The following is a 14092-nucleotide window of genomic DNA, read 5'->3' as shown; positions in this document are numbered from 1 at the left end:
GCTGCTCCTTTGTCTCTGGCTTTGAGTCACCCAAGTATGGCAGGACATCAAGGCAGCCTCTCCAGTGGTGGGTCTATTCCCCACAGTACTCACACCAGGGTGATCTGTGTAGAGGTGCTTCAGGCTGGTGCTTCACTGGTTATTGCAGCAGCAACTTTGAAACAAAGAGAGGGTTTTCAAATAGGGCAGTGCCTGTATATTTATTTATTATAAAGAAACTAAAACAACCAAACAAAAGCCTAACTCCACCAAACGATGCTAGCTAAAAATTAACAAGTTTTATCTAATAAACCGGACAGCTAAGCTGGTAAAGATAAGTTAACTCTTTTATCCTTTAACAATTATTGGCATTCATTTTTCAAATCATTTTTCAAATGATCTTATATATATATATATATATATATATATATATATATATATATATATATATATATATATATATATATATACACACACACACACACACACACACACACACACACACACACACACACACACACATATACTTAGCTGAGCAGCTACTGTCTGTAACATAGCTCGGCAAACTCACGCGTGAGAATATATATATTTTGTAGAGGTGCATCTACTACTACCCAACTGAAAATAATGTAGATGCTAATTATGAGACTGCTGTCACAAACGTAAACAATGAAACTTCAGTAAATTCAAATACGTAAATCAAAATACAGCCCAAGTCCCTGAATTATTATTAGTGTGTGGGTGTGGGTCACGTTAAAATTTAAATAAATTATATATATATATATATATATTTATATATATATATATGTGTGTGTGGTGGTCTGTTGCTGTGCTTGTGGCGCCTGGTGACACAGTGTGGAAGTGCTGAGCACTGCACTGACTTGTGGAAAGTACTTCTGTTAAAGCAAGAGTAAAGTTGGATTATTATTATAATAGGGGGCAATTGTGTTTTTCTCCCTTCGAAAATAGGAGTTCACTTAGACTACACTCTTTAGAAATGCATTCAGCTTGACTTTCGAGACTGCATGCTACTTCTGGAAATGTCGATTGTATTTTTATTTAATATTGTTACAGGGTGGACTCAATCATTCATATAATAATTGACTCTGCCCCAGGATAACCTTTTCATGAGCCCCTGAATGTTATCATGGTTAGTGCTTCAGAGAAATCTTGATTTGATGTCTTATTTTTTTCATGTGAGTTGGTGTTTAAGATGCCCAGGATTTAAAGTTTAAAAGATTAACTGCTAATCTGATCAATTTAGTTAAGGTTGTCATCCCATCAATTTAAACATCTCTGGCAGCACTCTTAAGTAATTTGGATTCAATTAGGCTAATTGGAAAACAAGAGAAGGATTGCATTAATGTAGATTTGCTTCATGCAACTTGTCCTCATGGTAAATCGAATAATATAAAGGTTGTTTCTGAAACAGTCAAATCCAATTCCATTTAATTAGTACAAAGATAACTACTGCTACATCATTGTACAACTTATTGTTATGCTTGTAGATATCTAGTTTTATTACACTTATAAAAACAGTTAACAAGATGTTTACTCTAAAAAAAATTTTTTTTAAAAAGAATAAAGTTGTTTTAGATGCATTTGCTCCATAATTGGAACAATTGATTTGTCACGTGTTTGTATTTCTAGAGAGTGAGAAATATCTCAAAATTAATATCACTAAATTTGAAGCAAATACCACTACTACTATTACGACTACTACTACTACCACTAATAATAATAATAATAATAATAATAATAATAATAATAATAATAATATACACCCAACTGTGCCTAATAAGACTGTAATTCTATCGAAGGTTTCTAGTGACATAAATCACGAGAGCATTAGCTTTATATGCACAGTGTTGGTGTATATGATTTGTTATAATACATGTTGACATAAGACAGAAATTGCAGAAATAGTGTTTAGAAGTGTTGAGAGTAGCACTGGAAAATAGAATAAAAAAAAAAATAACACAAGTTTAACAATTCATTGTAAACCAGTATTTTTTTTTTTAATGTATTCATATTTTTGTTCAGGTGCAGGCATGGGAAAACTACATTTGTCATAACTAAGAATCAGAGTAGAAATTTTGCTTTTTTGGACGGTGGCGTTAGATGGTTTCCGAGTCACTCGTAAGCTTCTGCTTTCTGAAGGCCATCGGTCTACACCACCTAACATCCCACAGAGAGGCATGTGACTGAGATCATTTCTTACTAAATTAATAGCACTTATTATTTTCTAGGAGTACTTAGAACTGTTTTTTTTCTCTCCACAAACTCCTCCCAGTCTTCAGCAGATACAACTTTAAATATGCAGGTCATTGTTGTTTGTTTTGCAATTGATGGTGGTTGGTTGTTTTCATATACTGCTGGCAAAGTTTGTTTTTAAAAATTGAGGTTAGCAGTTTTAATCATCAACCTTATTATACACAGGCAATCTTATTACACAGAGGTCTCACGCCACCTCCTAATCTTATTATACACAGCTCTTGCACCACCACTGTGTATAATAAGGCTGTAAAACATAGAAGTTTATAGCAAAATTATTGTTCACCATGTATTATAGTATAATAATGTACACCTAACTGTGGGTAATAAGGATGTAATTATATCAAGGGTTTCTGGTGACAAATCACAAGAGCGCCAAATCGAATGATTTATTAATATCACCAGAAATCCGAGATATAATTACAGTTTAATTATGCACAGTTAAATATTTCAAAATATCAATCCAGGTATTGGGTACTTGTTTCTAATCACAACAAAACCCTGATTACCTGGGACATTACCTTGGGAGGAGGCAGCTCTTACCTTCACAGGGCAGCAAACTACCAGATTATAATTCCTGATATTTAGGATTCTATAGTTATGTAATGGGTTTTTGAACAAAACATTTAGGTGGTGATGTAAAGATACGCGCAAAGTGATTTGCAGATACAACACCCACATAATGCTGCCGTAAATCATGTTTAGCATCCATAAAGTCTAATTTTAAAGAACGGTGTTCACCTGGCATTCTGCACCCACTATCAAATTTGCACTTTGCCACTTTGAATTGAGTGGGATCTGGATACTAAGTGGGTGCAAACATTGTAATGTGATGTAAGGATTTTGCCTTGCATTTAGACAATTGCTGACCCTCCAAAAATGTTACACCTCTTCTTACAAGGTACAAACCATTGTAGAAACGAATAACTAAAAGCTTATAAAAGCACACACCTAAAGAGACCTGTCATTGGCTTCAGGATGCCTTCTGTAGTACACTTCCTGATGCAGCGACACTTGGCTCTTGTTGAAGAAAGATAGGAACACATTCCGAGGTGAAGGGCAAGACAACGAAGACCCTGCATATTCAATCCCAGGGTCACTTTGTTTGGGATGCCGGAGGATGTTGTGCTAAAGTGTTATCGTCTCACTCCACAAGTCATCCTAGAACTAATAGCTGAATTGAGGAATGAGCTAGACCCCAGCGTCAATCTAGGGACTGCTATCCCTGCCCATGTGAAAGTGCTGTGTTCTCTGCACAACTTAGCCTCTGGATCCTTTCAGACCACAGTTGGAATGTCTGAAGGAATAGCCCAATCCACCTTTTTCAGAGTGCTAGGTGAATCTCTTGATATCATGCTAAAAAGGGCAGGCCAATACATATAATTTCCTATGGATAGTAACATAACTGATGTTGGCTGAGGCTTTTCCAAACAACTCAGTTTTATGCTGAGTGATCTCAGCCATAAGGACTCTCAGCTCCTTCTCAGAAAACTTTTTTTTTTTCCGTGCATCAAGAGGACTTTGCTGCCCTTCCTTCAGTATGTGAAAAGGGTCTACTTTAGTCTGTGTAAAAGAAAAATGCAAGCTTTGGCTATTAAGTAGCCTTAATTTCCTGCACTAATGGTCTTTTAACGTACACCTAAAGGTCACCATATTATCTATTACCCTATGAGGTGCGTAAGATCTAAAACCCGAGGGAAAGAAAGTAGCCCCATGGCAATTTTATTGTATTGTCTAGGTGAACTCCAATTGCAAACAACTCTAAATAGGAAGTATTGGAAGCACTGCAAAGCCTATTCAACAGTATGAATGAACTGTATGGCAAATACATGTAGATTAAAACATGACAATGCTCACTGACTGATTGCTTGAAGAACCCCCCTACAATACGAATTTACTTTCTATAGTGAACACAAAAGACACCCTAAAACCTTTTCTTGCTTGCCTTCAGTCTGTTTCCTTAACAACCAACTATTAACTGTCAAGGCATTCTGCTCCTTTTCTGAGGATTTCTGTGGTAAATTGTAAACACAGGATAACATCACCTCCAGTAATTAGGAAAAGCTAGTAAAGTAGTTTTAAAGGAATTAACTGTAGTAAGCCCCTTAGCAGCGTGTGGGCAAGAGATTAACAAACTGTCACCAATCTTTGTTTAGTGCTAATTACACATATCTCTTTAATATTTAGGAACTTGGAAAATTATGCCAATTAATTGCACCTGTTATATTAATTACAGTGCCTGGTAATTCTTCATCATGTTTAGTAATATCTTACACATTCCCATTCCTGCATCACAGCCTAAACCATCAAATAGATAGATATAAAAAGGACTATATAACTGAGTTATAAATATTTTAAAATTATAAATACTAGGTCTCCTTCAGTCAAAATTGCATCATATTTCAACACAAACGTTGACCCATAGTTACGATGAAGCATGTGCATGTGACAAAAATATATAGATTTCTAAAAGGCTACTTAAAAAAAGTATATATAATTTACATAATTGATATTGTATTTATCAGCTAATCAAAGACACATAATAATAAGAAGAAGAAATAAATAAATAAATAAATAAATAAATCGTAAAAGTCTACCGGAAGCCATAATAGTACTAGTACAATATTTCATGTTAGACTTTGAAACGTCAGATTTTTCAGCAGGTTTCATACGACTTTATGAAGCTAAATTAGTTAATTCTATAGCTCTTACTACGACTTAATGTTGTAAGTGTCCCACATTATTTATAATACACAGGTATAAACGTGTTCAAGTTTAAATTTGTAAAACTAAAATTACTTTTATAAAGTTAAATATTGACATTGCATGACTAAATAAATAACAATAATATCTCTCTAAACTAAGAGCTATATGGCTCATTTGAATGTTACCATCTTTGTACCGAATTTAGGTTAGTTTCCTGCATATAGATATTAATCACAATGCCAAATGCTAATCTGATATGAAATCTTAAAACCTGTGTGCTGATTATGATTGTGTAATTATTATCTTGCTCAACCTTAAGCTCTAATCCCCAGACGTCCCCTTTTATCTCAGACCATCATAGACTTGACATCTGGAAGAAGAAAAGATGGTTTTAAGAGTTATGTAAGCCAGTTTATAAGGGACTGTTAGCCTGTAGTATATGGAAGAAATTGGGAGGAGTTTTGTTTTTAAAGCATCAACACATTGGACCGTAACTCCCAGAAGACAAGAGCCAAGTAAATCTGACGTCCGGGGCTGTCACTCTGAGAAAGGGCTGTGTCAGGGAGTTGCTTTAAAACGCCGCCACCTCCCGACTACTCCTATTGGCTGCTTTATTCAAGGAACGGTCAGAACTAAGCATCATGCAACACCAAGATTAGGATTTTCCAAGTTAAGAGCGTGGGACACTTAACATGCGCATTGAATAATCCAAGAATCCACTCGCAAGAACCTTGGGTCAAGCTTTCTCTTCAACTGAAGAAAGTTTTAACTGTGTGTAAAACAGTGTCATTGCTTTGATCTTTAAAAAATATATATTTATATACATATAAGGCTAAAAAGGACAGTTGAGAGCGAACATTGCATTAATAATAAATCTGCTCAAATTGGGTGTTTTCTGCTGTTCCATGCGTTTTCTAAGTGTTTCCTCCAGTATGATGGACGAAAGTTTGTCGCTATCAGGAAGCTTAGTAAGAAGCCCTGGAAATCCGTCTAGAATCCACAGTATAGATGCAATTTTGGGATTTACGAAGGAGGATGCTATTTTGCACTCAGCGTTTCCCTCAAATGGACATTCGAGGCATGTCAACGATCCAGAACTGAGTAGCTCAAGAACCTGCTGCAGCAAGACATCACTTATGAAGAATGAAGATCATGATTCTGAAAATCTAGAAAGTATGGCAATGCATTAAAACATGTTATTTCTTTATCAGTGCTAAATCGTATTTCGTATGCAGGTTACTTATACATCATTATTATAGATTTTTCTGCAGTTTAAAATGTTTTCGTTTTCATAAACTTTAAATTAAGATGCACAAAAAAAAAAAAAAAATACTTAGAAGGAACATTTTAACTGTGATATGGTGTCTAAATGTATATAAAGGCCAAGGTATGAAATACAGGAAGCGAATTGCATTAGAAATAGGTTACAGGTCCTATACATTGTAAAACTCAATGTTAAGGAATTGAACATATTATAAATGTTTTCGTGTTTATTTTTCTTATTATTTTTAGACTATATTTTAAATGTTCAAAAGACACTTGTTACAGAAAAGCGCCCCAATTTAAACCATAATAGACCAACTTAAATGTGTTTGAAATGTGTTACACAAGATGTATGTTTAATTCTTAAACACTTGAGATACATTGTAACCTTATCATGTCGTTAAATTACTTGTTTTAAATAACATGCATTTAATTATAATGAAAAATATAATATGTATATTTTTACAGACGCATATTGCACAAGCAGTTCGGGGTCTTCAATAAATTCAGATTTACCAGAAGGAAGAGAAACTGAAAACAAAATTCTAGATGAAGATCATCCTAAAAAGAAACACAGACGCAACAGAACAACGTTCACGACTTTCCAGCTCCACGAGTTGGAAAGGGCTTTTGAAAAATCTCATTACCCTGATGTGTACAGCAGAGAAGAACTGGCGATGAAAGTAAACCTGCCAGAAGTCAGAGTGCAGGTATATTTCTCACACAATTAAAACACCAGTTTGAATTTAAGAACGCCTGGTCAACACAATTACTAAATGTTGTATATGTTCTTATTTTTATAAAGTCACGTTTTAAAATACCAAAAAAATCAGTATTACCGTAGGCTTACATTAAGTATTTTGAATTCAAACGTCTGATTTTGATATAAAACGTAATATTTTTTTCAGACAACACAACTCATAACACATTGGTTTTAAAAATGCCTATGACATTTTTACAGCGAACAAGTGGCGAAAACAAATGTGTTTGTTTGAAAAGTTTTAAAAATGGCTTTGGAACATATCCATAGCTTATAACTGGTTTCGAATAGTTGTAGGCCTATAAAAAGCAAGTTTACTTTGTTCATATTTGCTATTTGATTAATGACTGACACTTGTTGAAAAATGTTTGATTAAAACAAAAATTGGAACAAAAGTTTAGCAACTTCGAGACTCGTGTCGCTTTGAATATATTTAACAACAAAGGGAAATGACAATTAAAGTTAACCTGTGTTCTTAAATATGTTAAATCAATTATGCTACCCAAGCATATGTCTATATTAGCAGTTAAGTGTTCCCATGGACAGTTTTTCACACCCCTGTACTCAAATATCGAAAAAAAAAATAATAATAAAAAAAAGCTTAAAATTATTGTAAGATTTTATTTGTACAATAGCCTACAGTAGGTGATGTGATATTTCAGTATATGATATTCAAATCCAAATATTCATTTTAATTCGATTAAAAAAACGTATGTCTTATGTTTGTAGTGCATTATTTTAAAACGAAACAAAACAAGGTTTAAAAAACGAATTAATTAAAACTAATTTAAAATTATATTAGTTATATTCAAGCAATGACATTTGCAGGATTTAAACTCCCCCCCCCCCCCCAGAAGGACAATACACTATATTTATTGTCGCCTAGGGATAGACATATACCATTTACTAAAATTACCTAAAAGGAGCCTGCAAAATGCATTTCCTCAATAAACCATGTTATATTTTCAGGTATGGTTTCAAAACAGACGAGCCAAATGGAGGCGACAAGAGAAACTGGAAGTGAGCTCAATGAAGCTGCAAGATTCCCCTATGCTGACTTTTAACAGATCTTCCCAGCAATTAGCGATGGGTAACATCAGCAGCAATTTGCCACTGGAGCAGTGGCTTACTCCACCGATGTCTACAGCCACCACACTGCAGAGCTTACCAGGATTCTTGACAACTCCACAGGGCATGCCAAGCAGCTACACATCGCCACCGTTTCTAAACTCGCCATCCATGGGGCACAGCCTTCCGCATATGGGTGCAATGGGCCCACCCCCTCCATACCAGTGTGGTGGACCCACCTTCCTTGACAAGTTCCCTTTGGAAGAAGCTGACCCAAGAAACTCTAGCATTGCATCGCTGAGGATGAAAGCAAAGGAGCACATTCAGTCCTTTGGGAAAACCTGGTAGAGCTCTGACGGATTGTGTATTATTTCGTGAACTTCTTTTACAGACCTTTTGATTATCAGCAACCAGATACCATTCGAATAAAAATGCAAGCATTTGATTCCAAAAGTCAGCATCAGCAAGGTATACAACGGTTAATAGTTTAGTCAGCAGTATACTTCACAGTTCAATGTGAAGAACTTGATGTTGAAATCATCGCCTTTTAAAAGGTGAAAACATGGTTTGTTTAAATGATATATATTCGTTTTATTATGGCTATCACTGTTCCAAAAAAAAAAAAAAAAAAAGAAAAAAATTAAAACTTGAAACACTTATAAATTAAATTGTATATAGCCAAGTCCCATGTTGTAAGTTTTGTTCTCCACATTGTGTATATTTCCTTTTATACATTTTTTTCCCTCACGTGTGATATTGGTGTCACTATTTTTTAATGTAGATTCCCACACGTTTAATAAACACGGTCTTCGTGAATGTTTCCAGATTCTACTGTACTTTTTTTTTTGTTAATGGCTAGCAGTTGTAAATGGTTGGTTTGCGCAGTCAATAAAAAGTTGTACTATTTAGAAAAATCTCATGCAAATGTTTGATATATAAAAATCCGTACTAATATATATATATATATATATATATATATATATATATATATATATATATATATATATATATATATATATATATATATAGTTTAAGTCGTTTTAAAAAAAAAAAAGTTGTACAATGGTGATAGTGAATTTGATACTATCAGATATGCCTTGCCTTTTTAAATATGAAATAGCTAATGCTAATTAAGCATGGCCCAGCAAGCTACAATGTGTGTGTTAGTTTCCATTTGTAGTGTACAAGAGTTGAATCGATGCCATCTGTCAATTTGTAAATTCTGGAACGAAAATATTGATTTAATAATCCCCATTGTTCTGTCGTTATCATTGGGCGTGTAAGTAACAGGTGGTCAGTTGCAAACAGGCAAATCTGCATGATTATTTTGTTATGTATAGTTCTGAGCTACAAACGCAAAACCAGCTTTGCGAATTTTTCTACACATGATTATACAGGTATATACAGACATTTGTAATAAATAGGTCGTTGATTATTATAACGTTAGCCAGTTATATATATCATATATATATATATATATATATATATATATATATATATATATATATATATATATATATATATATATATACACACACTTAACACAACAAAAATAATATGTTGAGCGGCCATTATCTTACGCCTGTGCAATACTCTTCTTTCTAGAATGTCTTCATAAATGTGATATTTTGGGAAACAACGTGCTTCAGTCTTATATTGTTTTTAGCTTGCCTTCAGCTTTTGAATCAGAGGTACACTACAGTATTGTTCAACAATGTTAGTTTAACTAAATTAGTTCATTTCAATTAGGCCTGTGTTCAATAGTAAAAAAAATAAAAGTACAAAAAAACTAAAATAAACAAAGCACATTATTACAGGCTGTAGTTCAACTTCGTGATTCTCACCTTAATTCCTTTAAATTTCTGAACACGCTCTTGCAATTGTAAATCATCAGGAAGCACTGCGCAAACTAGTGTTCAAAAAGACAAATGTGCATTCAATAGTTAATTGTCCATTCCATAGCTAAAAGGTTTATGGCATTCCTAATGTTTACACAAGTTCTTTTACCAGGATAAATCCATAATGAGAAATAAATGGTGCAATCATTTTACTCAAAAAACACGCAAGATTATGTTTTATGAAAAACATTATTCAATTCAATCCCATTTTACTTTTAACCACTTCCCATATAATTTGCCCCTTTTAATATTACATTATATCGATATCATTTTTCGGGAAACGCAAATATTTCAAGCTTTAACCAGTTCAAAGCTACACAGGGAAAGTAAACGGGTGGTCAAAGTTTGACTGGTAAATCTTAAATTTTACCGTTAATTGTCAGTAGCCTAAGGTATTAAATGTCCAGAATTATGAAGAAATGTTGATTTTTTTCACACATTTACCGGATAAGCTTATTGGTAAAGTCATTTACGTTCTGGAGATGTACTGGTAAAATGTCCAAATAAGCGTTTTGGTCATTAGTCAAAGGCACTTGGATATTCTTGAGATTTACCGCTTTAGTTGGTAGCCCTCGACAATTACCAGTAGGCAACATTTTCCAATATTCGAACTTTTACTGAACATACTATTACAAGTCTGATTTTCGCCTTTTCAAAAAAAAAAGAAAGTCTTACGTTCCTATTGCGTTTATGCATTTTGATGTCTGATTTCCATAGTAAAGTTATATAAATTCCATATCCTATTGTATAGACATCCTTAAAGGAAGGAGCGGTTCTTTTCGTTCAGCTGCTTGAGGACATTCTTGCTTGCGGTGGTCATTGTTCAAGAATTAAATGTTAAAAGTAATATCACGCAATACATATGAGATATAGGCCTACACTTTAAAAAAAAAAGTATTGGAGCACAACAATACACCATGTGACAGCCAGTTATGTCACTGAAAGTATTTTTTCTCTACTCATGTCATGGACACTGATAAGAAACACATTACCGCCTGTATTTGTATTTGGGACAGTTGCTGATGGAAAATGAACACTGAACTAGTTCATACGTGTAGAATTTAGAATCAAGATCCCAATCTGTGGGTTGCAATGCTGTTCTATATCTCTAACAACGCTTTTCTTTGTTAGCGCTTTAAATTCAATAACTTTTTAAAAATTTAATCATCTCGATTACCAGTTTTAATAGAATGAAATTGTGAAAGGAAAAAAAAAATCATTCCCTGTTTATACGAACAGGATGCTCCTAACAAAATAAAATTGTGCCTATTAACGTCTCATTGTGGGAAAGAGAGGGACTCACAAGCCCGTCCATTGTGTGCAGCGGACAGTTCAATAGAGAACGAGACCTTCTTCTTTCACAATTTCCCCACTCATTGTACTCAGAAAAAAACGGACTCCTAATTATATTTTCACAATCTGCACGTATCCATTAGGGGGCTGTCAGAAACAAGCCTGTCACAATTATTCATATTCACTGTAGGAGGGCTTTTTTTTAACATGGAAAAAAAAAGCTTTGAAAAATCTGTTACTGATGTAAGGTCTATAGAGTAGGCTATTTTCCACTTAGACCAGCAGCTATTGAGAGGAGAATACGTGTAAATCCATACAGCTTATCAAGCAGTGTGTGTTTGTTTTTTTCTTAAAAATAAAAAATTCAGACCTTGTTGATTTTAATTGAGGCCTTTACAAATGTTTTAGAAAATAACTGTTAATCAGGGCTGTCTAGTGGTTCAGAGAAAAATGTAAAAAAAAAAAAAAAAAAACAGAAAGTCCCACACCTTACCATTATAGGACAGTTTAGGTGTTAATGGGTTGAGACAGCTATCTATTTTATCAGCCACATGTATACTTTTTCCAAGTAACAAACAATGCAGCCTGATATACATATCAAATCTGTAAAAGAGTGGTACTGAGAGTTGACATTAATCATTGTTCCTCTTCCAGGCATAGTCGTTGGTCTATCGCTCAACTCTCTGTTCAAAAGGTAACTTGCATCTTTTAAACTCTATATTTTTTATATCAAATAAACTGGAATTCAAAAAACACGTTTAAACAAATTTTTACAGTAGTGGTGATAACCATTTAATTGCTGGATAAATACATAATGATGGTAAATATTAATACATAAGAAAAACAGCACATTTCATTTCCATGGGTCCTTGTTAAACTTATTTAAAGTTCCGAACTGTGAGGTTCATCAGCCAACTAAACCATCAAAACAATGTAGTTCTGCATGTGTGCTGATTTTATTTTAAAACAACAGCACATGTTTACGAAAAATCAATATATCTCATCAGCCTTTTTTTTTTTTTTTTACTGGCATCACAAATATTGTATGAGATAGCGTACCAGAATGCAGTGGCTTTAAAAAGACTTAACTGTACAAAAATGTTAGGGAACAAGGATACCCTACCATAAAACCTGCCTTTAACAAGCAGTAGGAAAAACACAATTGTTAATATGGTGGACGATAGCTTTGCTGTGTGACTTTGTTTATGGTTTGGCCTCTCCTTTTATAGTTAGCTCTCCAATTAGCTATTATTTAGAATATCAGCAGTCAACACTATGCATTCTTTTCTGACCTTCTGTTAATTGGACAAATGGATTGTGATATAATATTAAAGGGAAAAACATCCTTAGGAAGGTGACAAATGTGATAATCAATATTATACCACACATGAATTTTGTGTTTTCATTTTGGGAATGGGTAGATTATTTTCTACTTTAAGAATAATTGTTCTTGTTTTTCTTTGTTCATCTTCTTGTGTGCAGGGATAATATAACTTCTAGCTTATGGGGATCCCGCAGGTTACTAGGGATTAAGGACATTTCTTTTAACAAATCAACTTGCAAGTTTCCAGACCATTGGCATTTAATAAATATAATTGTTATTAAAAAAAAAAAAAAAACGAATCTGGACAAAACACGTTTTGAATATTATACTAATAAAGCAGTACATGTCAACATGAATTTGGGTTATACTGAACAAAAACAACAGAAGGAGCCATTACAGTGTAACAAATAATGCTGATCACATGTAGAGGACTGCATTCATGCGTGAATGAACACTTCTCACAGTCACCTAGTGGACAAGGAAGAGGGTATGAATTAGTGAAGAATAAACAGTAAATCTGTTGGGAAAGGATTGAGGGGAAAGGAACCTAAAAGGTTTTTAAGTCATGAGAAATTAACAAGGCTGAATTCAAAATGATTTACTTCAGAAGTCAGAGGAAGTGCCTAAGATATTCAAATGTTATTCCTGTGGTGTTCAGCCAGAATTCATTATTCATTTGCATCCATTATTTTAAAGTGTTACATTGCAGTGTAATTACAGTGTAGTTATAGTGTTAGAAATGAACTGTTGTGCATTGACATTTGATTAAATCTAAGCAGATGTAAATAAACGATACAGGACTACTCTTGTAAACATGGTCTTCGTACAATAGTGGCAAGGGGAATTAATCTTGTATGTTACAATATTCCTGTCAAGTAGCGTATGTCCTGTAAGTGGCCTAGCACCTACAGCCTCATCAGCAGGTGCCTGACAATAGCATTTTGAACAAATTAGTGTTCACAATTAAACTGTGCATGGAGAATTGGAAGCAAAGCAAATGAAGACTGATTGGCATGGGTATTTAATGATTACCAATTCTGAAACAGCATTATTTGAAATAGATTGTTATGTTAATAAAACCTGACAATACACTGCTCTCTGGTATAGACATGCAGTTAGGTAATTCAAAACCATACTACAATGATATTAATTAAATAGCAGTACATAGAGAACTTTAATAAATATTTCATTTCCTTCCACACTTGAACAAGAGCTCTGTTTCATGATGCCAAAGCAGCTTGTTATCTGTACAATGGCAGTCAGAATTAATGACTCGTTAGGGACTAATTCAATAACCACCATTTAATTGCACTGTGTAAAAAATTCACAGGCTCTGGGGGATCAAATCAAATAGAACATTTCAACATCAGAGCTTGTTTGCAGTGTTGCATAATGAAGCAATGTGCAACCTGCAGTGAATAAATCTGCAATTTGCACGGTTATGTGAAATATTGTAAATATAAGATCCCCATGTTATATTTGGGGAAACGTGATATCAGAAGCCTTATAAACAAACATGTTAAAAAT

General features: G+C 33.9%; 1 protein-coding gene across 1 annotated transcript; it reads left to right on the top strand.

Moving 5' to 3' along the window:
* Positions 1 to 6674: 6674 nt before the first annotated feature.
* On the top strand, positions 6675 to 8398 carry rx3 (retinal homeobox gene 3). Its single transcript, XM_041256825.1, has 2 exons — positions 6675 to 6932; positions 7952 to 8398. The coding sequence occupies exons 1-2, from the start codon at positions 6675 to 6677 to the stop codon at positions 8396 to 8398; spliced, it is 705 nt and encodes a 234-aa protein (XP_041112759.1).
* The last annotated feature ends 5694 nt before the right edge of the window (positions 8399 to 14092 follow it).

The sequence above is a fragment of the Polyodon spathula genome, chromosome 1, assembly GCF_017654505.1.
Source record: "Polyodon spathula isolate WHYD16114869_AA chromosome 1, ASM1765450v1, whole genome shotgun sequence".
Taxonomy (NCBI): Eukaryota; Metazoa; Chordata; class Actinopteri; order Acipenseriformes; family Polyodontidae; genus Polyodon; species Polyodon spathula.
The sequence above is the reverse complement of the archived record's forward strand: the minus strand, read 5'-3'. Positions and strand labels throughout refer to the sequence as shown.